This window comes from Aspergillus flavus, chromosome 4 (assembly GCF_009017415.1).
Source record: "Aspergillus flavus chromosome 4, complete sequence".
Taxonomy (NCBI): Eukaryota; Fungi; Ascomycota; class Eurotiomycetes; order Eurotiales; family Aspergillaceae; genus Aspergillus; species Aspergillus flavus.
Genome location: NC_092405.1, coordinates 2,830,025 through 2,854,762, shown reverse-complemented (window position 1 = coordinate 2,854,762; position 24,738 = coordinate 2,830,025). Strand labels below are relative to the sequence as shown.

General features: G+C 46.3%; 9 protein-coding genes across 9 annotated transcripts; 4 read left to right on the top strand and 5 right to left on the bottom strand.

The window, feature by feature from the left end:
• Positions 1 to 5: 5 nt before the first annotated feature.
• Positions 6 to 2,566, top strand: F9C07_2232793 (putative NADH-ubiquinone oxidoreductase, subunit G; the record flags this gene model as incomplete). The annotated part of the gene is made up of 7 exons (XM_071509920.1): positions 6 to 120; positions 182 to 205; positions 262 to 313; positions 374 to 388; positions 446 to 468; positions 520 to 2,401; positions 2,464 to 2,566. The coding sequence occupies 7 exons, from the start codon at positions 6 to 8 to the stop codon at positions 2,564 to 2,566; spliced, it is 2,214 nt and encodes a 737-aa protein (XP_071366515.1).
• Positions 2,567 to 2,723: 157 nt separating this feature from the next.
• On the bottom strand, positions 2,724 to 4,582 carry F9C07_1563727 (uncharacterized protein). The gene is made up of 4 exons (XM_071508206.1): positions 4,190 to 4,582; positions 3,903 to 4,120; positions 3,538 to 3,844; positions 2,724 to 3,473 (listed from the first exon to the last, which is right to left on the bottom strand). The coding sequence occupies exons 1-4, from the start codon at positions 4,344 to 4,346 to the stop codon at positions 3,010 to 3,012; spliced, it is 1,146 nt and encodes a 381-aa protein (XP_071366514.1). The 5' UTR covers positions 4,347 to 4,582; the 3' UTR covers positions 2,724 to 3,009.
• A 1,287-nt stretch (positions 4,583 to 5,869) lies between these two features.
• Positions 5,870 to 8,873, top strand: F9C07_10784 (uncharacterized protein; the record flags this gene model as incomplete). Its single annotated transcript, XM_071507488.1, has 2 exons — positions 5,870 to 8,255; positions 8,305 to 8,873. 2 exons carry the CDS (start codon positions 5,870 to 5,872, stop codon positions 8,871 to 8,873), a joined length of 2,955 nt encoding a protein of 984 aa, XP_071366513.1.
• Positions 8,874 to 13,972: 5,099 nt separating this feature from the next.
• F9C07_1563276 (uncharacterized protein) lies at positions 13,973 to 16,119 on the top strand. The gene is made up of 5 exons (XM_071508205.1): positions 13,973 to 14,583; positions 14,663 to 14,785; positions 14,898 to 14,952; positions 15,015 to 15,154; positions 15,277 to 16,119. Exons 1-5 carry the CDS (start codon positions 14,093 to 14,095, stop codon positions 15,716 to 15,718), a joined length of 1,251 nt encoding a protein of 416 aa, XP_071366512.1. The 5' UTR covers positions 13,973 to 14,092; the 3' UTR covers positions 15,719 to 16,119.
• Positions 16,120 to 16,232: 113 nt separating this feature from the next.
• On the bottom strand, positions 16,233 to 17,167 carry F9C07_10786 (putative er lumen protein retaining receptor; the record flags this gene model as incomplete). Its single annotated transcript, XM_071507489.1, has 4 exons — positions 16,233 to 16,473; positions 16,524 to 16,774; positions 16,827 to 17,032; positions 17,101 to 17,167. Coding segments are annotated over 4 exons (561 nt in total), but the record flags the coding sequence as incomplete, so codon positions are not given.
• Positions 17,168 to 17,628: 461 nt separating this feature from the next.
• Positions 17,629 to 19,924, bottom strand: F9C07_1563263 (uncharacterized protein). Its single transcript, XM_071508204.1, has 2 exons — positions 19,613 to 19,924; positions 17,629 to 19,500 (listed from the first exon to the last, which is right to left on the bottom strand). Exons 1-2 carry the CDS (start codon positions 19,633 to 19,635, stop codon positions 17,910 to 17,912), a joined length of 1,614 nt encoding a protein of 537 aa, XP_071366510.1. The 5' UTR covers positions 19,636 to 19,924; the 3' UTR covers positions 17,629 to 17,909.
• Positions 19,925 to 20,054: 130 nt separating this feature from the next.
• Positions 20,055 to 22,132, bottom strand: F9C07_2189370 (splicing factor 3b, subunit 2). Its single transcript, XM_071509392.1, has 2 exons — positions 21,871 to 22,132; positions 20,055 to 21,822 (listed from the first exon to the last, which is right to left on the bottom strand). Exons 1-2 carry the CDS (start codon positions 21,925 to 21,927, stop codon positions 20,215 to 20,217), a joined length of 1,665 nt encoding a protein of 554 aa, XP_071366509.1. The 5' UTR covers positions 21,928 to 22,132; the 3' UTR covers positions 20,055 to 20,214.
• Positions 22,133 to 22,728: 596 nt separating this feature from the next.
• Positions 22,729 to 23,231, bottom strand: F9C07_10787 (putative mitochondrial 37S ribosomal protein S27; the record flags this gene model as incomplete). The annotated part of the gene is made up of 4 exons (XM_071507490.1): positions 22,729 to 22,757; positions 22,813 to 22,862; positions 22,915 to 23,123; positions 23,193 to 23,231. The coding sequence occupies 4 exons, from the start codon at positions 23,229 to 23,231 to the stop codon at positions 22,729 to 22,731; spliced, it is 327 nt and encodes a 108-aa protein (XP_071366508.1).
• Positions 23,232 to 23,387: 156 nt separating this feature from the next.
• On the top strand, positions 23,388 to 24,499 carry F9C07_2202948 (RNase3 domain protein; the record flags this gene model as incomplete). Its single annotated transcript, XM_071509548.1, has 2 exons — positions 23,388 to 23,456; positions 23,504 to 24,499. 2 exons carry the CDS (start codon positions 23,388 to 23,390, stop codon positions 24,497 to 24,499), a joined length of 1,065 nt encoding a protein of 354 aa, XP_071366507.1.
• Positions 24,500 to 24,738: the final 239 nt, after the last annotated feature.

Below are 24,738 nucleotides of genomic sequence, written 5' to 3'. Positions count from 1 at the left end.
GCAGCATGCGGCCGCAGTTGTTTCGTGCGGCCGGCCGGGCTGTCCGGGTCCCAAAAGTCAACTACCTGAGGTCCTTTGCGACGACAACCCCTCGCCTCGCCGAAGTGGAACTCACAATTGGTATAACTTCGTTAATCTTCTAATTTTGTACCTGTGTTGAAGCTGATTGTTATGGATTTAGATGGCAAAAAGGTATCAGTAGAAGGTGATTTGACCTCAGGCTACGGCGTTCTAGCTCTCCCTGCTTACACCTTTCCACAGCCGGGTCAGCTCTTATTCAAGCTTGCGAGAAGGCGGGCGCGACAATTCCAAGGTATAGAGGCGTGCAATGAAGACTGTTAAATATTGCTAATAATAATAATAATCTCAATAGATACTGCTACCACGAGTATGCTCAGCCCTCCCCAGGAAGTCCCGTTTATGTCCGCCGCTAACATCCCAACAGAAAGCTTATGATTGCAGGAAATTGTACGTTCTCCTATAAAGGTCAATCTTCAAGATTTTCTAACCTTGCGTCAGGTCGTATGTGTCTAGTTGAAGTTGAACGTGCACCGAAACCAGTGGCGTCGTGCGCTTGGCCCGTCCAGCCGGGAATGAACGTCAAGACCAACTCACCGCTTGTCCACAAGGCGAGGGAGGGCGTTATGGAATTTCTCCTCGCTAATCATCCTCTCGATTGCCCTATCTGTGACCAGGGCGGTGAATGTGATCTTCAGGATCAGTCAATGCGTTATGGTGCCGATCGTGGGCGTTTCCATGAGGTTGGTGGCAAGCGAGCGGTGGAAGACAAGAACATCGGACCTTTGGTCAAGACGTCTATGAATAGATGTATTCATTGTACCCGCTGCGTTCGATTCATGAACGATGTTGCTGGTGCTCCGGAACTCGGAACTGCCGGCAGAGGAAACGATATGCAGATCGGCACCTACCTGGAGAAGAACCTCGATTCTGAACTCTCCGGCAATGTCATTGATCTCTGCCCTGTCGGCGCACTTACTTCGAAGCCTTATGCTTTCCGTGCTCGTCCGTGGGAATTGAAACACACCGAATCTATTGATATCCATGATGCTTTGGGCTCCAATATCCGGATAGATAGCAGGGGCATGGAAGTCATGCGGATCATTCCGAGACTCAACGATGACATCAACGAAGAATGGATCAACGATAAATCGCGGTTTGCGTGTGACGGCTTGAAAACCCAGAGGCTTACAACTCCTCTTATCCGCAGGGAAGGAAAGTTCGTCCCCGCGACATGGGAACAAGCACTGACTGAAATTTCCTCTGCTCGTCAGAAACTCCAGCTCAAGGAAAATGAATTCAAGGCTGTTGCTGGGCATCTAGTAGACGCTGAATCGCTTGTTGCCATGAAAGATCTAGCTAACAAGCTTGGTTCTGATAATCTTGCCTTGGATCAGCCGGGTGGCAGCTCACCCATTGCCCACGGTGTTGACGTTCGTTCGAGTTATCTCTTCAACTCTAAGATCTACGGTATCGAAGAGGCTGATGCCATTCTATTGGTCGCTACAAACCCTCGCCACGAAGCCTCGGTCCTTAACGCACGCATCCGCAAACAATATCTGCGCTCTGATCTCGAGATCGGGCTCGTTGGTGAAGAGTTTGAGAGTACCTTCGACTTTGAGCATTTTGGCTCCGATGTGTCCGCTTTAAAATCGACTCTTGCAGGAAAATTCGGTGAAAAGCTTGCCTCCGCCAAACGCCCCATGATCATCGTTGGTAGCGCTGCCGCAGAGCACGCGGACGCCAAAGCGATTTTTGAGACAGTCGGCAGCTTTGTAGAGAAGCATTCGAGTACATTCAACACCCCTGAGTGGCAGGGGTACAATGTTCTTCAGCGCGCTGCATCTCGTGCTGCAGCCTACGAAGTTGGCTTCACTACACCGTCTCCAGAAGTTGCTCAGACCAAACCCAAGATGGTTTGGCTCCTCGGAGCGGATGAAGTCGGTCAGACTGAGATCCCGAATGATGCTTTTGTCATTTACCAGGGACATCATGGTGATCGTGGTGCTCAACTTGCCGATGTTGTCCTCCCAGGTGCTGCCTTTACAGAGAAGTCCGGCACATATATCAATACTGAGGGACGTGTACAAGTTACTCGTGCAGCCACCTCGTTGCCTGGCGCTGCACGCGATGACTGGAAGATTATCCGTGCCACCAGTGAGTTCCTTGACGTGCCTCTTCCCTATGACGACATTGAAGCACTTCGCGACCGTATGGAAGAGATTAGCCCTGTGATGCGCCGGTACGACGTCGTTGAGCCAACTTCTCTGGGCTCTTTGAGCAAGATTCAATTGGTCGAACAGAACAAGGGCACCCAGCCAACCCTGGCACCTTTCAAGAAGGTTATCGATGACTTCTATTTTACCGACTCCATTTCTCGGAGGTATGTGCCCCTACAGTTCGTCCGTCTATCCATGTAAACTCTCGTTTCTAATTAAGATACAGCTCGCCAACAATGGCCCGATGCTCAGCAGCTAAGGCCACAGGAAACCCGGAGACAAACTTTATGGCTGCTGGTGAAATGTCTCCCCAAGCTCTGTACGGCTGAGACCTTGCGACTTAAAGCATGATATGCCTAGATTTTTTTTCCTTGTTTGTCTATTGTCTAGGCGTTGTCGTTGTAACACCTATGCTTCTCTATTTGTGTTTTGCTCCCTTATCGTTGAAACTGTTAAGTCATGTTTTGCCACCTCATTCCCAATATGCCTCCCATATCACCCTCTGGTATTAAATGGGATGTCAGTAGCGGTGAACTTGTACATAAGATTGAGGTAAAATTCAGCTTTTACGCATACAGGTACTCTAGAACTCACTAAAATGCCAAGCCTGTGGATGAAGCGTTGAAGTTAGCTGCATTTTACAAATTAGGTGTCCAGCTTGTTTACGACGATCATCACAAGTTGAGAGAGTAACAAGTGTTTAGTGCAATAGGAACTGCGGTATATGCCAAGTAATCCCAATTACTGCTTATTAATTAAATGCCTATGCGAGTCATAGCTCATCGTCATCTGTCTCCCCGGCAGTATCCTCTGTGTTATACTCCTGTGCATTTGATTTTTTTCCGGGAGTATGGGCCTTTCTGGCAAATGGAAGCTCTCTTCGCGGAGGAGGAGCGGGAGGTTCCTTCATTATAGGGCGACCAGTTGGGCCTCTATGTTCGAACATATGCCTTTCGTCCTCACTGCCAGTCAGATCTGAGGGTGCGGGAGACCCTTCATCAGTGGCATTCTCGTCCACCTCCTCCAGAGGCTGAGGTGTTGAGGATCGCTCATCGGTCGTTTCATTGGCCTCCCCCAAATCACTTGAGTGCATGGTTTGATTGAATTCCATTGTTTCGAATTCCTCTTCACTCTCCGCCTCATCATCGCTCATTTCCGCAGCGGTACGCTTCGCGGCCCGAATATTCTTGTGCGGTCGGAGGTATTGATCTGATCTTGTATTCTGGATCCAAGACACTGGTTTATAAAATTGCAGGTCAACGGCAAATTCAGTGCTGAATAGTATCTAACCAGACCTCACCTTTTTCCTGTTCTACTTTTGCAGAGGCTAGCAAGCGTTGCTGGTTGCGTATCTTGAGCTTTTTTTCGTTTAACAGCTGGACGAAATTGACTATCAGTTGTTCTTCGTGCTGTGTCTTCGCGGAAACGAACTCCTCGAGCTGCTTGTTCAGTTGTCTAATCGTGTTCTCGGCACTGCGGTAGCGAGCAAGCAAAGAAGCGAAACGCTCCTCGATGGTATAAGCCCTGAGGGTAGCAATCCCTGCCCAGTCAAAAAGCTGAATAGCTTGCTGGTCATCTTGCCTGAGAGTCACGGAGCCAAGTCTTTGCTGTAAGTTGTTAAGTTGTCAAGATTAAGTTCCGTGTTTACGCGCCAAATGCACATACAGTTATAGTCTGTATCCTCTTTCGGATAGTGATCACTAGCTCCTTGTCTTCGGCGTCACTGGCACCTATGACGCTAGCCGACGATTCAATACCACACAGCTTCACCTTCGCGGCAGACTCATCCAGCTGACCAAATACATGCGACACAATTTGGGACCATTCCTCGTCGTTGCCTTCATAATTTTTCGAACGAAAATCATGTAGGTGCGACTTACGCACTGCTCCGATTGTTTTAGCTCTTGCTTAAAAATAAGAAATAAATACAGAAAAGTAAGAGATCGGCGTACCGGTACCACTATATGGATTCTCGCCTTCAGTAGCAGTGACGTTCAAGTCCACAAGAGACGAGCCAGCGCGAGTGATATGAACAAGTACATATGATTCAGGAACATCACTCCGGGTTATACGCAGAACCCGAGGAGACAGGCCAAACTCAGAGGACATACTGGGCGATGTCAAAGATGGCAGAGTGAAGGGTCGAGTGAGGGACAATCAAGAACAGGTTCAGTGTTAGTATTAATGTTATTGCCGTTATTAAGGTAACTTAACGCTGCGGTGGGTCATCATAGGCTACAGGCTAGGTATAGAGATAGCTGCCTGCTAGGTACTGATTCATCAAAGGGTACGGAGTACAGAGAACGGAGTACTGCAGGTAATGTACGGAACAGTACAGAGCACTCCGCTAGAATTAGTAGTGCGCGGCTTAACTACTTTTGGTAAAATTAAAACATTGCAGTGCCTGCTACCTGCTGAGGTGGAGGTTTCTCTGTTACTCCGTAGGTTTTGACAACTATGCCTAGATATACTAGATAAATACGATGTATACAACTCTCTAGGTCCGTCTCTAGGACAGACATAGTTAACAGGTTTTGTTTGGTTAGGCTGGTACTATACTATATTTATTCTACCTTGAAGTATGACAACAGAATACCTAGAATGGGTTGTTATATTCGATACGTCACTACAGCCTGTAGTTTACTCTATACACGTCGAATTTTTATTCATAGCTACCAGAGCAACCTCCCATCATCAACTCCTGAAATTGGAATACTGCCCACATTGTGGCAAGCGACTCACTTCAAGTGAATACCAAGATACCTCTACCGAACACATCCAACGGCTTGTGGATCCGTGTGAGCAACTATCAGTAATAATAATACTACTACTCCGTACTACTGAATGGTACTTACTACTAATACCATACTTTACTAAATGATTAGTGCCACCAAACCCAAACTAGAGATGCGGCTAGTGAGCAAATAATAGTAACTGCCTTTTCCCTAGTCACCTTCTTCCCTTCCTGTTAATTAAAACCCCCATTCCTCAGTCATCCTACTTTCTTAAAAAAAAAAAAGGAAGGGGAAGTAAGAGAGCAGAAAGAAAAGGACAGGAGAGAAGGGCAGAGATTTTCCTCAAACCCACCCCCTTTGCAACCCCTACAAAGCATTGACAGAGGCTTTCTAGTTTGGATGTATCCACCAATGGTTGTTTAGTTTATCGACCCCTTGTTCCCTAACGTTTAAACAATCCCCCCTCTTGAGGAATCCTCCAGCCACTACCACCACGGCCACGACCACTCCACACGCGGACCAGCACGACTGCTGCTATCAGTCTCGTGTTGAATTTCTCCGTAGGCCGGGGCACCTGTTCCGTTTCTCTTTTGTGGAGGCACGCGCGACTTCGCTTTTGGCCCTCTTCCACCCGTCTGCGATTCTTTTGATTTTAACATATCAGTCTTTGCGAAGGGAGACGGGGCTTCCAGGAATACGCACCCTTCCAGGAGCAAGAAAAAGATCGCTCCACCTGTTAAACCCGCAACGTCACCTAATCCAGCCGATTGCATTCACACGGAATGACGTTCCTTTTCGTTATCGTCTCAGTAGGTTTCAACGCCGGTGATATATGAACCTACTCCTGAAGGAAACGATTTATACTTTTATCTCTGGTCGAGTTTTCCCCGCGCTGATATGGAGTCGTTAACACTCCAAGTACGCCGTGGTGAAGAAGAAACAATTGAATGCTGGGACGATGATGACGACCTACAATGCTACGAGGATATCCAATTGCGCACCGCGTCAAGTGCCACATCAGTAACTAATTCGTCTATTCGTCGGTCTGGACATCGAGATTCAATCTCCTCTCGTCGTTCTGGACGCTCCGATCTTGATTCCAACGTGGGAGGCGACGAGGATTGGCAAGTTCAACTACTCGATAATGAAGAAGGTGTGAACGAAGAAGCGATAGCTTCTGCTAAGAATGCAGGAATTCCTTTACCTGCAAACTTGCCTAGGTCAGCTCTTGTCGGGGGCACTATTAAACGCCTGGGGCGGAGGAAACCCAAGCAAGACTTTGTTGATGATTGGTCCGAAGACGTGGAGTTCCCAGGGCCAGATGGTGTCTTGGAGTTAAAAAATACACAAGAGTCAATGTTCCCTGAATCGCTCCGGCAGATTAGCTCTGCTGCTACAAGCCCTGTGAAAACGTCGGCTTCACCCTTCTGGAGTGATGACATTTCTTCCCACCTGCAGTCTGCACTTGCAAACTTGGATAGCTACCAGGTCGACGATATTGTCGACGATGCCGATGATGTTCCTACAATCAGAGCTCCAGTATCTCGGTCTCCACAGAGGAATGGTTTCCTTAACGATTCAAAGCCTGACAAACAGAACAATGACACAGAGGACTTTGAGCAGGATTTTGAATTGCCGCCGGATGATCTGCCTTTACAATTATCACATCGACAGGTCATCTCGAGGGGTTCAAGCCCTACACCCGATGAATTAGATGTTGACTGGTCTGAAGGCAGTATTGGTGTCCGGTTTGGTGGTACTACAAGAGATTATCGATCGAATCCAAGCTCCTCAGTCTCTGTGGTCAGCCCTAGTGCTTCGAGTTGCCTGACTGCGGAGAGTGAGGATGAAGGTCTAGATGGCCTCATCATCCCCGACGGACCTTTGGACTTAGAGTCATCTCTTAGGAAGCGGCAGGAACCGAAGTATGTAAACTTAAGCCACTCAAAACTAGCGAAGCCAAGCCGTGAGGCGGCCAGCGCAGATAACTTCTTCTCGGGTCTTGAAGTCGAGGACGATGACGTCTTTGACTCAAGGAGGCTCTCGATAAATCCAAACGTCAAATGCAAGACGGAGCGCCCTGGCAGCCCAGCCAGGCGTTCGGCAACTACTCTGACCTTCACGCATACAACAGTTTCCCCGAAGACTCGGATACCCCGTCTTTCTGGTCACGATCGCCCGCATTCGACACACCTGGAGACTGTTTCAGAAAGCGGTGCTCCTCTATCGAAGTTCCGGACGCCTCCGTCACGAGGAGGTGGGCATTCTTCCCATTCATCACTGTCTAGTCTTACACCATCTGGAACTACATCAATGTCCCCGATTAATTCCGCTCCAAATAGGCGACTTGTCGGTTCGCGAGTCCCAAAGGGCTCTATCGGTAACGAACGTATTACTGCTGGAAACCAGCTACTCAAGAAGAAACGGTCAATGCCATCGATGCGAAACACACAACAGCCAGTGTCACCATCTTTCCAGCGCTCCCCTTCTCGCCAAGATGGATCAAACTTTTCCACCATCCGACCAAAAACTCCAGTTGATCGTGCAAATGACGTGAGGACATTGAGCCGTAAATCACATGCACCGTTCATCCCAGCTGGAGCGTCAGAAAACCAGTCACACCATGCCAGCGTCAAAAGTTACCGGCAGTCCCGTCGTACAAATTCGGATAGCTCCAATGACGCATTCAATTCGCAAGCTTCATCCCGTCTGTCTCGGTCGAGTCGCCATGATGCTTTCGGCAATACCAGAAATGAGTCAAGCCCCGAAGCCTTAGTCACTTCCACAAAGAGAACGCTTACCCGTCCAACCCGTCGGCGTAACTTTGGTGACGGTACTGAACTGGCGTCATTTGATGACTTGCCTACGTCTACTTCTGCAGAAAGCCGATTCGTCAAGCTTCCTTCTGGACGTGGAGCCCCGCGCTCCCTTCGAAGTCGGCTGAATCGAAGCCACACCATCCCGTCGAGGACACATACTCTTACCCCCCAACAACCGGTACTAGGTATCGCCTCAAAGTCTAATGACTTCACTCCTAGATTTGCACGGGATACCAACGCGTCAAGAAACGCAAGAGAGCAGCGTATCGCCTCAATGACATTTAGCGGAAAGGCTCGTGAGAATGCCTCGTTTACCTCTTTGAACGCAATCTGGAAAGCACAAACAGTCTCGCGGGTTCCTTTAAACTCGACAATAAGAAGCAGAAAGAGTAGACCAGCTATTTCGGCTGGGTGCAAACCACATCTGATTAAGCCTTTGGGGGCAGGTGTCCGGGAGCCCAAATGTACGTTGATTCTCTGCTTGGGAGATTGGACTATGACTGACTCACCTAGCTGTAAACGGCATGCAATACAATCCTACTGCTTTCCGTTGGGAAGGAAACGAAGGCTTGATTCACGACTTTGAAATAGGTTCACCCCAATCACCAAAGCCAGCACCCGCCCTTATCACCAATGTAGGCGCGATGCAGAATGTGCAGGTAGTTGGTGGGATGGTGTTTGATCCACAACGTATGTGCTGGCTTAAATTGGCGCCACTGCAACCAGGGACAAAGGGGCTGGTGGCAATCCAGGATGACGATGATGTTTTCGCCGGTCTTGGTGACCTGGAAGACAAGGCTAGCAGTTCCAGACTGCGAAACTCGAGTACCTATGACGATTTCGGTTTTGGTGGGAGCGGTGATGATCGAAGCTGTGGAGATTCGTCAGACGAGTGGCCTATGACGGAAGAATTTGATGTTGGCCCAGAATTCATCAGGCGTCAACGCGCAGAAGAAGAAAAATGGAGGCGTAAAGTCGATAAGTGGGTCAGCTTCGATCGTATGAGATTTGGGGACGGCTGGCGATGGGCCATTCGAGACTTGGTGCAATCTAACAGCACATGGGACCACAATAGTGGGTGATCATTAAGGCATATCGAACACATCCCCTTTCAGTTCCCACCACCCTCTCTGACGAAAAGGGCGACGAAAAAGTAAAAGAAGAAAGATAGGTAAGGGGACGAAGGTGGGGGGGAAGAAAGAAGGAGAGAAAAAAGAAAAAGCAAGAGAGAAAGAAAGGAGGAGTGGGAGGATTGGTGAAAGGATGTTGAAGCAGTGATACCCATTGAAGACAATGGAGTTATACTCCATTGGTCGATGTTCCACCTCCAACACTTCTAATGTTTTTATGATGGTAAGAAACGTTTTCACGATAGTGGGATAACCCTAACTGCGGTTAAGCTGCAATGGGCATCCTGCATGAGGTTATGACGAAAAGCCATGGACCCCTTGACCTTAATGAACCGGTCAATGCTATGATCTTCCTCTCTGTCTGCTTTTCTTTAGATAGGCTGTCGTTGTCCCTTATACGAGTATCGATGGATGATACTAAGAAGCAGGAGCTCTATGTATTTATAATTGCTGCGGTATATACCTGTTCATGTAACTGATTGAAACTCTCGTACAGAGTCCATGTCCATTTATGCACCAGCCATTCCCTTTGTATTGAATTTACAAGATAGCTTTGGTTAACGGATCCGAGCATAAGGCTGCCCACCTCGGTGAACAATTGGCAAGATTGAGAGTACACGAGAATACTAGTATCTCCTTTATTTGCTTATCTTTTTTTACCTTTCTTTCTTTTTTCCCCCTGAAAATTGTTAACATCCATCAACCCATTTTTCGCCGACCGTGCACCAAATCTTCTAAGCGAGTTGCGACATTTGCCAGATCATCTACTAGTATGTTTGGATACACTAGCTTTCACAGTCTTACAGGGAACTTTGGTGATGCATCAGGAAACAATTTGATGTACTCTGTTTACGAAACTAATGACACTAATGTACGACTTGCACCTTCCCTCAGCCAGCCTCCGATGTTTCCTGTGGACATTGCAATTGTTTGTGTGACACCGCATCGGATCGACTACACGTAGACCCGAAAGGACAACTGATCTCTTACTTGGCCAATGACTTTGCAACAAATAGGTTGCCAATGCACCCAACCATGAAGTCTGGGTAGTATAGTAACTAACGGTCAAGGGACTCAAGGCAGACTTCATAGGCCAAAGCACCTATGGCTCCAATAGTCGCTCCTGCTGCCCACTAGCATTAGCGGTATTGGTTTCTCCTTTGGAACTGCTTAATATGTGTCAAAAGGTACATTATTGGTACTCCCCTTTTCATCCAATGCATTGGGCCCTATAGACGTTCGGTGCTTTTCTTGATAATTCTACTGCCCACTTGTTTCCAGCTATTGATATACTTTATGCACTTGGATGCGTGACTAGTGGGCGTTGCTTCTATAATCCTAGCCCAAAATAAACCAGGAAGCATACAGGGCATACCCAAGTCCCAAGTCTTAGGGTAATTGTTTTAACCGAATTCTAGAACGCGACCAGGCCTTTGACCGCAAATCTGACGACCAACCACGCATTTTCTTCCATTACAAAGTTCCGTCAAGTATAATTTGCTGGGTACACACTGCAACTCCCCACCTGTCCCTGTGCAGAAGCCCTAGCTTGATTTGGGATCTACTTCTAAGGACACGGTGTAGAATGAGGTAATATAGTAAAGAGTGCATCTAAGACACAGTTACCCTCTCAAGATCTCTAACTAGACCCTCTCACGCTTTCTTGATAGCCTCTAATGGTAATGAGTGAGCAAAACATTGGTCCAAATTATGATTGTACATTAGAAAATCAACGTTGAAATGAGCAAAGGATGACACATTGCACATTTGACCCTTGGTCAGAATAGAAAATACTTGGTTGGCGTAAAATCGGTAGAGCTTTGTGTTAGTGCTTTGTTATACCCGCTCCACGCTGACAATGGTAGCCAATAGTAAAGCTAGTACTTGCATCATGCTTCTAATGATGGTATATCATACAAGTAGCCATAGATGGCTCTGCAGGGACCTTAGCTCTGGCAAACAGCCACCGATAACAGCCCCGTTGACTAGACCCACAGGAATGACAGCGTCCTACATGGACCCCTGTTGAATTGATTGTTGTGCACGGAAAGGCAACCAGATGGAGCTTCGTCTATTGAACCCGGTTACTTGCAGAAGGGTCTCTATTAATGCATACAGAACACAAGGGAAATGACTCTTTATGATGTTTGTTGTAACAGCCAGAGTAACATGGCGATGATCACATATGCTTCTGTATTTGGATATATTCAAAAAGTGTATAAGGATTACTTTTAAACTACAGCATCCGTGACACACAGTCAATACTACAATCTTCGACCATGGTTGCAAACTCCAAGCTCCCAGAGCCTATGAAGCGAGTGCTAGCTGTGGCGGAGGTATTCTTTTTATAATATTGAAGCCAGACTGGCTTGTTTGTATACTTTCCTTTGCTACTGCTGGTCCTTCTTTTTATTACCCCCCTCAACCCTCCATGATCATTAGGCAGTAACATGGGTATGAATGTAAGTTCATCTTTCATATGCGGCACTGGACCACCTCAGCGCTTAGATTTATAGTGGTACCGAGCAAAACGTACCACTGTCTGGGGTCTCTCCTCAGCATTTTCAGTGTCTCTTGAACATCACCGATCTTTTACATGGCTGCATTATAGATTATACTGATGGGTAGTCTATAATAGCCTACGGAATTCCCTGCAAGTAAATGAATGTATGGGAAACTAAGAATCCTAGTGCATTACATTGTCTAGGTATAGCGTACAGAAGTACAGGCATCCGCTGTCAAGTAAAAGCCAATTATGAGGCATTACATACCTGGTAGTGCCATGGACAGGGGTGTTCTCACTCTGTCAACCATCGATGATCCTGGAATATACAAGCAGCTAAATGTAATCTGTCAATACCTGTGTAGTACTAGGTAGGTAGATAATTATTGTCTTTATGTTATGTGCCGAGCGACATCCAGTACCAATTGATACAGCACTATTTCATACTGTACCATATCATACACCCTTCCGTTAGTTTCGAAGTTGTCCGCGCTCAAAGAAGGATTGAATAAAGAGACTCTACTCTGTAGCATAAACATAACCATAGCCTATACAGAGTATGGCCTAGATATGAGACTTGTACTTGATACATATAGATACATTTCCTGTTTATTTTCCTCTGCTTCGGTCCCCATCCACTCCATTAAAGCTGATCAGTCTACATATGTACAGAACATGCAATATTTACCATACGGAGCGGTGACTGAAAAAAAGGGCTTGAACAATAAATGGGTTCTAGTAATCTTGTACCCTTCTACAACAACCTTTCCTCTACGTACATTCTACAAATATCTCACTCCACCGGGCACAATCTAGCTGCGAACATGTACTACCTAAATTACAGTATCCACGACCTAGAATTTATGTATACTGCTGCCTGATAAGACCATACGTACATACACAGTTGGTTACTTTTCTCCTTCATGCGTGGGTCTCCCCAGGAAACTAATAAGGGGCTTCGAATGGGCTTCTGCGCAGAGGCTTCGCTTCCATCTTATTGGATTATGTATTAACCTAAATAGGAGGCGAAACACTCGGAGCAGTGCATCACTGGAAGGGTACTAGACGATCAGTTGCTGCTAGGTGCTACCGAGACAAGGCAGATATGCACTGTCTCTTGGTCTCTTCATCCTGAATGAGTGCTCGTCAGTATGCAATGAAGAAGGAGCGGTGCGTAAGAAGCAGGGAAGTGACTGAATGGAAAAGAGACACAGATACCCGTCATGTAGGTGAGAGCAAGGGTTGACTTCTTCAGTACAGCCAATAAAGGTGATTCCTACATACTTCTCAGCTAAGCGGTACCTCGCTGTGGAATTTGGTCCTCAATCACAACATGGACCATTGATTGCTCTGCAACGCAAGCACCTGAGGAGTTACAAGTGAGCTGCTGGAAATACGATAGACCTGAACTGTATCACCGGCACACATCCCCCAGAGCCCTAGAGTCTTAGCATGTCTGAATTCTTTTTTCTTTTCTCTGTTTCTCTCTCTCTCTCTTTTATTTTATGTCCCCGAATGCATTTTCTTCTCTGAAAGTCTTTGTGCCACTGAAGGAAAAGGCTTCATGGAGACTGCCAAAGCTACTCTCTTCCCTTCTCCCTGTGCCTTTTCCTTTTTCCTTTTTTCTTTTTCCTTTTTCCTTTTTCCTTTTTCTTTATGTGTTTTTCTTTTCTTTTCTGCCTTCTCTCTCTCTTTTTTCCTTTTCTATCTTCTATTGTCCAATTCTCAACGATGATCTTTGATTGTCTGATTAACCTTGTCGGTTCCACAAGTTCTTTGGCCTCACCATCTACGAGCCTTCTTCGCTTTCTTTCGTTCTTTTCCTTTTCTTTTCTTTTTTGATTTGCCAATCTTATTCGCGGTATCTTGCTCTTGATGTGATAGTTGCTTATCCTCCTTTTCTTTTCCTCTCTTCTGCAGGAGGTACCTTACAAAGTCTTTTCTGGACTTTGTTCTTTTTTAGCCTCAATGCTATATCACCCGTGTTATTCCTCTATATTACTTTTTTTTTATGTCAAAGTCCATAATACTCAAAGCATTTTTTTCCCCAGGAAATCTGGAATCTGTCAGCTGTCGCCGATGCCTCGGACTTCTTGGAGGTTACCTTGCATCGTTCAAGGGTAGGGTGCTATGGTCTTGCACATATATACCCTACCAGCTCTCTGTATGTCATTCTCACTGTGGCCTTTTACGGGATGTCCCAGGCTTTTCTTCCCTTATTTGAGACTTGGAGCCCGCTCGCCATCATTGGGATCCATAGTATACGAGCTATATTCTATTTGCACCTTCATCACTTTTGTTTTTCTGTGTCTGCTTTAAGTCTTCCATCGTCTCCTCTTTCTTCTCCACCTTCCTCTGTCGCGTTTGTGTGATACTTTTCTCCGACACTACCTCAGTGTGTGCTTCATTTTGAAGAGCTTGTATCATCGCCAAGGTTCTCAGAGGCCGCACCCTTACTATTCGAGGATTTTTGGCTTATAGAAACTTCACCCCTACTATATCACATTCTCCATCTCCGTCTAAATATATATTTGGATGATAGGGAGAGCAGTACGAATTGCTTCACTCTACAGTGGAATTGCCCATATCAATCTGCGCATACATTAAGTTGGGAAGTTCTTAACTCCCCCACTGCCAACAAGAGAGGAAGACCAAACCGAAAGTCATTATGAGTGGTTTTGGAAGGCGAAGTAATGAGGGCCATGGTAGCTACATCATGAACCAGCAAGTTGCCTTACCTGTTCCGTATAGCCAAGGGGAAGGCCATGAGTTCAGCGTAAACGACTCTGGCTCATATCATTTCCCGTCTCAGTCTTTCAGCGCATATACTTCCCAATTCAGTGCTCCATATAGCCATTCGGGCATATCACCTCACAACCAGCACTTGTCTTCTCACCACTTACCTGTGCACTCTGTGCCATCAACCCCTGACCATACGGCCTTACAACACCACCACCACCACCCTCAACAGTCGGTACAGTATATAGCACCGTCACGCTATTTCCAGTCCCAAAGATACCTGCCTTACCGTGATGCACTTGGGGAGACAGATATTGAAAGTCAAGACTCTCGAAACGAGAATACGATGTTATCGGAGCCAGTTATTCCCCCACTGGACGGATTCCCAAACGTACGGGAGTTCGATCAACTAATGAGAAGGTAAGTAATCTACACGCCTAAAGAATCCACTTTGGTGTTGTTAGTGGAGAGAAGTCTTATGCGGGGTGTTCTATTCTAGTTATGTCGACGACCTCTCGGTTAAGAAGCAAGACAAAGCATTGATTCATGCTAAAAGGGCGAGAAACATAAGGACAGTCTTATTAGACCCCAAAGATACAACTGTGGAATCAGCCCAGTTTCGGTATGAATTTGTCCTGTCCTTTACCTGTGGCTGAAAGCATCCCTACTACCTTACTTCAATCCTTTCACCAAGACAATGATCATGTTAGCATCAGCTAAATGGAAAACATTAGATTTTGGGTCAAAAAGATGTTCAAACTTCAAGTAGTTGGTACAGGGACTTCAGATGTCCGTATTATCTCCTGACCAGGTTGAAGAACTTCATTGCTGATGCACATATACCTTTCAAGTGCATGAAAATGATCTGTCATGAAGGAAAGCCCGTGGCTATTCGAGAGAAACTTTTCAAGATTCTTACCAGGGCACATCAGCAGTGCCAACACGGTGGTAGAGACAAAACATCTGCTCAGGTGCGGCAGATCTATTCATGGTACGTCTGTCTGTTTCTCAAACGATATGTCTGCAACTTCCAGACCTATCTTTTGGAGAGTATCCCCAGTCATCATTAGCCAATGAAAACTGACTGTAAGCATACGTTGACCATCATCAAAGGGTTCCTAAAGAACTCATCTCGCGTTTTGTTAAAATATGTCCGACATGTCAAGTTCGCCGGGGAGGTTCGCGCCTCACTCCTCCTAATTCAAGAAGAAGCTCACCCCGTCTCGAGATAGTATCTCGTTCCCCGAAACTTCCATCACCACCCATATCAAGGTGTGAATCCAGTTTGAACGTCCAATTGCCGTTGGACAGGCCACAAGCGAACTTCTTGACTCAGTTTAATGGTCACAATAGCTGGTCGGAGAGTTCAAAGGGTATACACCAACGGCCAAGCTTCAGCCCCGGGCACGGCTTTGCAAAAGCAACACCCCCACTTCCCAGTTCAGTTTCGGTGTTGGACTCTCTCCATGGGGACCTCCCAGACCCATCGTCACAGGTCAATTACAATTCGGGGTTCACTTCTCCACTTGGCCCATCTAGCCATCGAGACTATTAGAGCTCCCCATCCGACCGGTGAATCGTCAAACGAGTTTGGAGTGGCCCCGACAATCCGACAACTTGGTTTATTTGTTTTTCTGTTCTTTTCTTCCTTCTTTCTCTTCTTTCTCTTATTTTCTCTTACTGCTCTTACTGCTCTTCCTGCTCTTTCAATCTTCTAATACAAAGAATGTCTTTTCTCAAGTAAACTTTAGCAGTTCTCAACAAAACTTTTGTGATCATTGGAGAAGTACGTAACTGAACACTACTAACCATGTGTTAAGTCATGATTCGTGGGCCACTCATTGCCAAGATGTCTAAGACGCATAGTTTGTCCCATATTCTAGCCTAAACAATGAAGTAGCCCTCATTTGTTCTCTCGAACGAGTTTGCAACTCTTAAGTCCTTTTTGCCCGTTGTAAGCATACTCCTTTATATTATGTCTATATGATCGTATCGAAGGTCTTACTCTGATGGGAATTGATCGTAATACTCCATTTCCCTCGCGATTAAAGCTGCAGACATTGTCGGACCGACTCGACCATGGCACGCCTCTGACATAATCAATCGAACTACCCTAAATGTACATACAATCTAAATCCATCAAAATAGAAACGTAGGCAAGCGTTTTGAAGCGTGTTGAGATACACCACATAACCATGATAAACGCCAAAAAGTACATTGATAACTGCTTCCAAGCCCGCCTGCAAAAGGATAACTCCGTCTTACAGCGATAGTTAGACAGGAAGTGAGAACTTCTTTCCTTTCATGACCCTACTCATGTTTAGTTCGTGTTCGGGCTCCAAGATTCTCGAGTAACTTACTTGGTATAGTAGATGTAGAAGAAATCCGAGTATAGGAGTGTTTGGACGATGCCTGCAACAACAGGGACTGGCTGAAAGTAGCTTTCCGCAAAGTAGCGATAGATCCAATTGGGTATATAGAGGGCGCGGTATAGTCCCAATGCAAAGAGATAGTGTGTTGTTATGGTGTCCGCCTCGCCAGTACGTTGAAGCATGAAGAGCTGAGGGAGGATGGCAACAGATTCAAGCCAAATCGAGAACGTCCAGAGAACCTTGCTATTGTCAGAAGCCCGCACGGAGTCACAAAGTAATTGAGGAACTAACTTCGGAGACGCTATAGTCATGTGGGAAGAGAAGAGCTAGCAAAGCACCGATCCCGAGGAGGTATTGAACTTTGAATGTATCAATATTCGGATCATGTGTGGGTTTATAGTCATTAAGCATGAGATAGATAATATAAGCTGATGAGCCAATGAACAATATCTTGAAAGTCGTGTTGTATAGGGATTCGGAGAAGGCCCAGAAGAGATCTAGAAGATTGGCAAGAATTAGAGAAGTCTTGCGAGGTGAGATGGGGAAGACAATATGGAGCCCTTACCAAGATAGCGAGTCACAAAAACCATCAAATATAAAGCCTGTGATTTGAATGACAGCCCAGAACAGCTCTAACCTGTGGGTTAGATTAAGCACTACAAGTGGCAAGCGGAAAACTATACACTGGACGACTTCATTTTATGTAGAAGAATAAAAATAGACGCGAGGTGCGAGAAATCAGCTAGTTCAAATGTTAGAACAATTGCAAGATAGTATCACAATGCACTCACCCAAAAGCCTGAAGATATTCATTATGGTTTTTGAATATAAGCCGAGTAGGTCTAGATCAATTAGAGATACCAATTATATAGTGAACGAAAGTGAAAATTGTTTGATAACAGTTTAAGTATCTCCTATAATCAATTGCCATGCGATGAAGTGAACCAGTGAATTCCACTGTTGGTACGGAGCATAATTAGTCGCACCTTTGGGGAGGAGGCCCTGAACAATGTTGACACGAAGCCACAACAAGCAGGCGCGACAAGCAAATTCTCCGCCCCACACACAGCGCGCTCTGGATGCCGTAATTATATCTGCAAGGTATACTTTAACTCCTTTTTGAATCAAATACAAACTATATACTCCTTTGCACTTTTTCCCCTCACGTCGCCGACTATTTAGGTATGTTTTAATTTTTGCCCTACCCCCTTTCTCTCTCCCCCGCTTTTTTTGAGTTTATTTATTACCTTGTCATTATTCTTCATTTGTTGGTCCTTGTATCAGTAAGAAAACGAAAAGGCAGAAATTCACGTGGCTTAACATATTATGAGCAATTCTCATCCTTGAGTGACAATGATTCCCAGCATTGTACTTTCAGAAGATCGCGCTAACATGTGCGCTTTCGCCATCCGCAATTCGCTGCAGGTGCCCCTCTGCAAGTTCACTTTTCAAAGCGCAAATGGAGCTGTCTCTATCTAGTCTGTCCCAGTCTCGTATTCCAACGCGTTTTGATCTCTGTGTGTCTGCAATCTGCTCCATAAGCCGATCCCTGTCTGCGTCTAACTGCGAAAGGCGCTTTTCCGTAAGGGCATCTAAGTCAGATGGGAGGCATCTCCCCCCTGATATAATCGAAGAAAGGCCCGTAAGGTGATTCATGTACCTCGGGGTGCGAGGATAAGAGACTCCCGTAACACTCCCTTGCCGGTAAGTAGAATGACGATGGGTATCCACACCAGGCCCTGGCATCAGAGTATGGCCGCTGCGCGGGCCAGTCGGCGGCCCATAGGACCCAGCTGACATGGGCCCACGGCGGGCGGGAGCACCGGTCCAAACGTTTTCCTTGAAGCTCGGCCCTCCGCGAGGACGAGTGGGAGCCGATAATAGCGAGATATTTGAGCTGCGAGTTTGCGAGGACAAAGACTTGGGCCCGTGGGAGGGACCAGATGGCGGTGAATGGTCCTGTGCTGCGCTATATGCCCTTGGGTAGCTTGGAACTCTGCCAGAGTGTGCTTGATTTAATTCACTAGAGTCTTTCCCCTGTGTTTCGAGGGAAGGAACCCGACCCGAAGTATCAAATTCCGGTCCTTTCTCTGAAGAGCAACCTGCTCCATCCATGAGCGGAGAATCACGTCCTGCGTCGTCTTTATTCGGCTTGTTTTTGCTCAATGTTGCATGCTCGTGACGGGACGGAGAGTGTTCTGAATTTTTCGATAAGCGGCGACAGGGAACTGGCTGAGATGCCGGTGACCGAACCCTGTTGTCGAACTGGAAAGCACTGGTCCTGTCTAGAAATGGTGATGACCGTCTCGAATTAGAAACAGATCCAGGGGCAGAGATGTATGCAGAAGGAACTCCTCGCGGAGATGGCGATCGTCGTCTTTGGGCTATATAATTCTCTGCATGGCGGTCCCTACGACCCTCTTGGATTGGACTTCGAGAACGAGGGACCATCGGTCCACGAGCGTAATTATCTCGCAACAAGCTACGCCTAGAAGGTGAAGCTGGTCTCGTGTACTGGTCAGACGCAGTCAGCGCAGGGCGCTCTCTTCTGACTGGTCTAAAATCTAGGTTAGGTGATGGATCTCGAAGCCGTTTTGACATATTCCGATTCCGGGAGAAGTCACGAGGTCGACTATCAGCGTACGGTGATCTTAAACGCCACGAAGCAGGGGCAGGAGACCTGGGTCGTCCTTCGCGTCTGGGTGAGAACCTTCTTGGGGGGGAGCATGTCTTCAGGTATGAGCTAGGTCCGCTCTCTCTATTGTAGAAAGACGGGCTCCGGGATGAGCGACCCCTAAAGGCGGGAGGTGAACGACTGCGTCCGCGACCATATGACCGACTTGAGGATGGTACCCATGTATCAGCCACTAGACGAGGGGAACGATTCCGTGGCGATCTACTGCGTCTAATGTAACCACGAGGACCTGCTGGGCGATAGCTCTCTCCGCCACGGTGATCATCAAATCTATGAGTAATTCGTTAGCCCCGGCTTCAAGACAAGAGACTGGATATAAGGTCTAAGTGGAGAATAGAAATGGTAAAAGGGGGATGTGGCGTAACATATTCATATGCCAGACCTTCTGTTGCGATCCCAGTCCATTCTGAGACAAACAGACAATCATTCGTAAAGGCTACTGAAATCTGCGTAGACAATATCACCATGAATAGGTAGCTATTGAAGAAATGTTTTATAGAAGCTGCGCTTGAAAGCAGGTTGGACCAGGAGCTTGTCTTCTCCGGAAGCGCAACTATCACATGACTGAACCACCAATGTTTTTGACCTTAGGATGTTAGTCCAAGCATACCATTGCTTGCTCTCTCTCTCGCTCTCTGCAGCCCAACATACTCATACTCGATGAACTACACTTTTTATCAAGGATTATTGGAGACTGGCCAGTCTGCTATGGCTTAAGAGAGGTTGGAGAATGTAAGAAGTCAAACACACTATCAGTACTTGTGTGTGGTAGAGTCATGGCCCTTGTTAGATAGCTACTGCGCTTTCGGCCTTGCTTTCAGAAAAGTTAGTCAAGAAGAGCATGAAAGATTAGTAGACATTATTCTGTTCTTCGGTAAGGACTATAGATAATTGTAATTTAAGAGATATAGGCCGAGAACAATGACTGCATTGGTACAGGTGCTGTAAAGCTTGTATGGTAAAACTGGCGGATTGACAGTGATCTCAATGGCGGTTCCGTTTTTCTTCTTCCTTTTTGAGCCTTTTGCGGCTTTCCTGAGCAATCATATCACTTAAATCCTCCTGGAATCCCCAACTAGGATTGTTTTCCTGCTGCCTTTGGGATTCGTAAAGCTTTCGAATGCTTTCTTTGCTAAATCCCTCATTTGACTGTAGAGAATCTGGGTCCATAGAGACATCAACGTCGCCGGGTTTCTTGCGCTTCCGATTTTGTTCATCAGCACCAAGCACCGCCAAGTTTTCTGGATGCGCAGCAAGATCATACACCCTTTCGCCACCGAAGAAGCCCCGCACATTGGCTTGTCGCTCTGGGATAACTTGAAAAGCGCTCTTGTGACTTACAGACTCTTCAGTCTGTGTGCCTCGATAGTGCTTGCGCACGTCAAATTCCCCCGAAACATTCTCTTCGCCAGCTAACTCAGAGGGAACAGCTGATGCTAACCCACTTGGCGTCTCAAGTCCGCTAGGAGTCTGGACGCCCGTTTCCATGTCCTCTTCATCTTCCTCATCATCTTCATCTTCACTCTCCTCGTCAGAAGGCTCGGGTTCTTGTAGCTCACCCCAGAGATCCTTCTCGACAGGCTCGCCTTGCTGCATTGTCTGTTGCGGTTGCAATACACCAAAAATATCACCACCATAGAGAGGACGATTGTGCTCATCTACTGGTGGCTTCCCGTAGCCACCAGGATGATATCCCCACATGGCACCAGGAGGGGGCGGCGCGTTGAGACCGGGAATCTTCAAGGCTGGATATGATGGGGGTGGGCCATATCTCTGCTGGTTGATTAACCAAGGAGGGGGCGCACCGGGTGGCATATTGAGGGCTTCCTTGAGCTCAGCGCTAAGCTCGCCCGGCCGTAAATGTCTAAGGTTCGTCTCGTATTCCTTACCCTCATAGTAAACCTCGCCATAGCGGGTAAGTTCCGGCTTAGTTTGGAATCGGAAAAAAGCTTCGTATAGTTTCTGATAATCGATATCAAGTCTTCCCATTTTTGGTTGGACCCTCTCTCTTTGCTTCTGTTTGAGTGTCGCTTGTTCTTGCTTCTCTAGGGCAGCATCGCGCATTTCCGAAATCCCGGTCTCCTGAATAAATTTTGGCAGCGCGAAAGGCGGCTTCTCAATCCCTCTCTTGGAAGAGAGGTACTCTCGTTTTAAGGACCAATGTGAAGGAACAGGGACAACATTGCGGTGGGATTTTATATGTACAAGAAGCCGAGGATCGGGGGCCGAAGTGTCCGTCCACTCGACAATTTCTGGTCTTCGAACCATTGCCTTCAGTTCAGCGACAGAAAGCTTGTTCAATTCCTTGCGCTTTCTTTTTGAGAGCTTGGGCTCCTTTTCTTCTTCATCCGGGATTTCATCATCATCATCAAAATAGATTTCGGGTTTTTCAGACTCTTTTGCCGGTGTTGAGGTATCCCCGACCTCATCGAATCGATTAATAATATGCTTATATGCTTGCCATAGCGGATCCTCTAGATCTAGAGATGCAGCATCATGACCTTGCTGGCTACTACCTCGTGAGACATCAGTCGATAGAGTAACCTCTGTCTGAGATTTTGTGTGTGATTCATCGAGTGTTGCTTCGGTAGCCTAGATAAAGTCAGTTTACTCTCGAGGTTTGGACTGTGACAAACGGACCTGCGATTTCAAGGCCTTTTTCCTTGCCCTTCTCAATTGGTTCTTGCTTGGCCGCATTATGAAAGGCCGTTGAACAAGAGATATGTGCGAGCGGCAACCTAGTATGCTTCACTTGTCTTGCACTATGGGGCATAGAAACACCTAAACAAGTAGGGAGTGAGAGTGAAAGTCAACGTACTGTGATTCTTTGATCAAAGTATTTAATTTTGAGTTCAAGTGTAAAATGAGTCGTGGTTTCCGGAATGACATTCTGTGACATTACCAGCCGGCATATCACGTGCCGATACGGAGGTTTCCCTGTGGTTGGTAAAACGTTGATATAGTCCGTATTGAAGAGCATTGATTGGAACATCAAATATTGCTGCGTATAAGGTTCATACTATTTACCCAGCTGGTTGCAGGGCGATGAGGCGTTTGACATATGATAAATAAGGCGAGGAATGCTCATTTTAAAAAATTTATCTGATGAAAAAGGTAATCCATCATAGCATATCTGAGTTCCAAAATCGAGTCTATGTAGTCTTTGTTTTTTTCTGATCCAGTAAAAAACCCGTGAGCGCGTACACTGGGAAAAAATATTCTGGGGATAATGAAAATCAAGTTGCATGGGGCACACCCAAGCCTACAAAGGCCATTCTTTAAGATTTCAATCCCCATTGAGCATGTAAGGTTACAGACCGGGCTAAGCGAGGACTTCACAAACACCAAAGGCGAGTAATGAGCATCTGTAAATATCCTAGATAAAACCTGATGAAGAACGAAATAACCCCCACGTGGACTGCAACATGAGATATAATACAAAAAAAATTTAAGATTATTATTTTTAACATGAGATCATAGGATGTATGTCCTTCCCTCCTATTTCTTCTTCTTTGCGGATCTCGATTCTACATATAGATTAGCAACCGCAGGATGAGGACGGCATCCCTTTCAGTGGCTTACCAGCGGCTGTTCTCTTTTTCTTTGGCCGGCCCTTTCCTCGAAGCTTCGCACTAATCCGTAATTATGAGCGCACGTTGGAGTAGAGGAGCAGTAATAACATACATTTGGATCGCTTCCTCTCTATCATCCTCTGCTTCATCGAACGTGGTTAAGCCGAGAGGCTTATAACTGTCTTGTAAATCACGGAAAGAAACAGCCTTTTTCGGATACCATTCTGCAAGCGTTGGGCCACGAAGCCGCTGTCGAAGGACCTTGTTTCCCAGTCGTAACCGTTGCGGATTGAAGTTAAGTGAAAAGATACGACACTGGACCTGCGAGCAGCATTAATATCAGTTCACACTCGGTTGTACAAAAGACACGGCTTGTGTGCGAGATAGTACCTTGGTAAGGTCCAGAATACGACTGTAGGGCGCTGCCATATTTGGGCATATGAGTTAAAGAGGATAAGAACACCAATATGAAACCATGATGGCTTATCGCCCGTTTATGATCACGTGATATGATGCTCCTGGTATTTTTCCAGGGCATGTGGCATTCGAATACTGCTTATTTTATTACTATAGTGCACTTCCACAATGGACCGTAAAAGGAAGTCCATTTTCTCAGCCTCTGCTAACACCTATACAAAGAAAGCCAGGGTGAAGGTACGCACGATCCAGGAGAAGGTTCTATTTGGTACTGACCTCTCAAGGTTGATAGCCCGGACTTGAATAACAATGCTTTGGACAGGGACGGGATTAGATCTCGTTTTAGTGTGGTATCAGATCTTCTGAGTGATGCTCTTGGAGATTATCGCTACCTACAAGCTTGTGATGTCGAAGTTAACCCTGATATCCTCAAGGCAACTTTTGAGCTTGAGGAGGCCCTACGTCGCGCAAAGAGCCATTTATCAACTGGAAGTGCTCGTAATAGCCATACTTCGGCTGACTCCTCAGCTGGAGCAGTAGGCACGCAAGGAATTTTGCCCGTGCTACCTCCTATTATGGATAAAGTCCTGGAAAGAGCTGTTTTCACGCATCCAGGCGTGAGCAACGATACCGAGAAAACCTACGATCGACTTGAAATCCTCGGAGATGCCTATATAGAACTCATTGCTACGAAGCTTATATGGAAAAGGTTTCGGGAAATTCCTTCGGGGCGGATCTCACAGATCAGAGAACTCCTGGTGAAGAATGAAACTCTCGCCGAGTATGCGGCGGGATATGGTCTTGACAGAAAAGCCGCAGTACCACAGGACTACTTGAGGCAGTCAAAACGGTGGACGAAGACCAGAGCAGATATTTTCGAGGCATATGTAGCCGCAGCTATCATATCTCATCCAGTTGATGGCTACAGGGTGGTTGAGAATTGGCTGACACAGTTATGGCTTCCAAAGCTGTCGGAACTTGGCATTCAAAAACCCGTTTTGAATGCGAAGGAACTACTTGCTAGAAAGATCATGGGTAAGGGAATCAAATTGCGGTATATTGATGAACATCCTCCAGCTCAGCAAGGCCCGGGGATGCAGACTTTCTTCGTCGGGGTATATCTTACTGGATGGGGTTGGAACAATAAACATCTTGGATCTGGCCAGGGTCCTAACAAGACCATCGCAGGGAATGAAGCAGCACATCAAGCTCTATCGAATGAGCCAATGGTAGAGGAGATTACTTGTGCCAAAAGAGCTTATGAAGCAGCCAAAGATTAAGCAGACATGTGGCAAAAATATAAAAATAAATAGATGCCACAGTACAATCCTGGATTACTATTCTACCAGCTCTAGCTATTTATTATATAAATTCTAACTATATATTTATCTATTTGATTCTAATTCTGTAACCTGTTATAACTCTCTAAACTATGTCTTTATAATAAATATGTTGTGTTTTTCATATATTTCTTAATTGCGTTGTTGGTCATTAGGAGCAACCATACAATAATGTATAT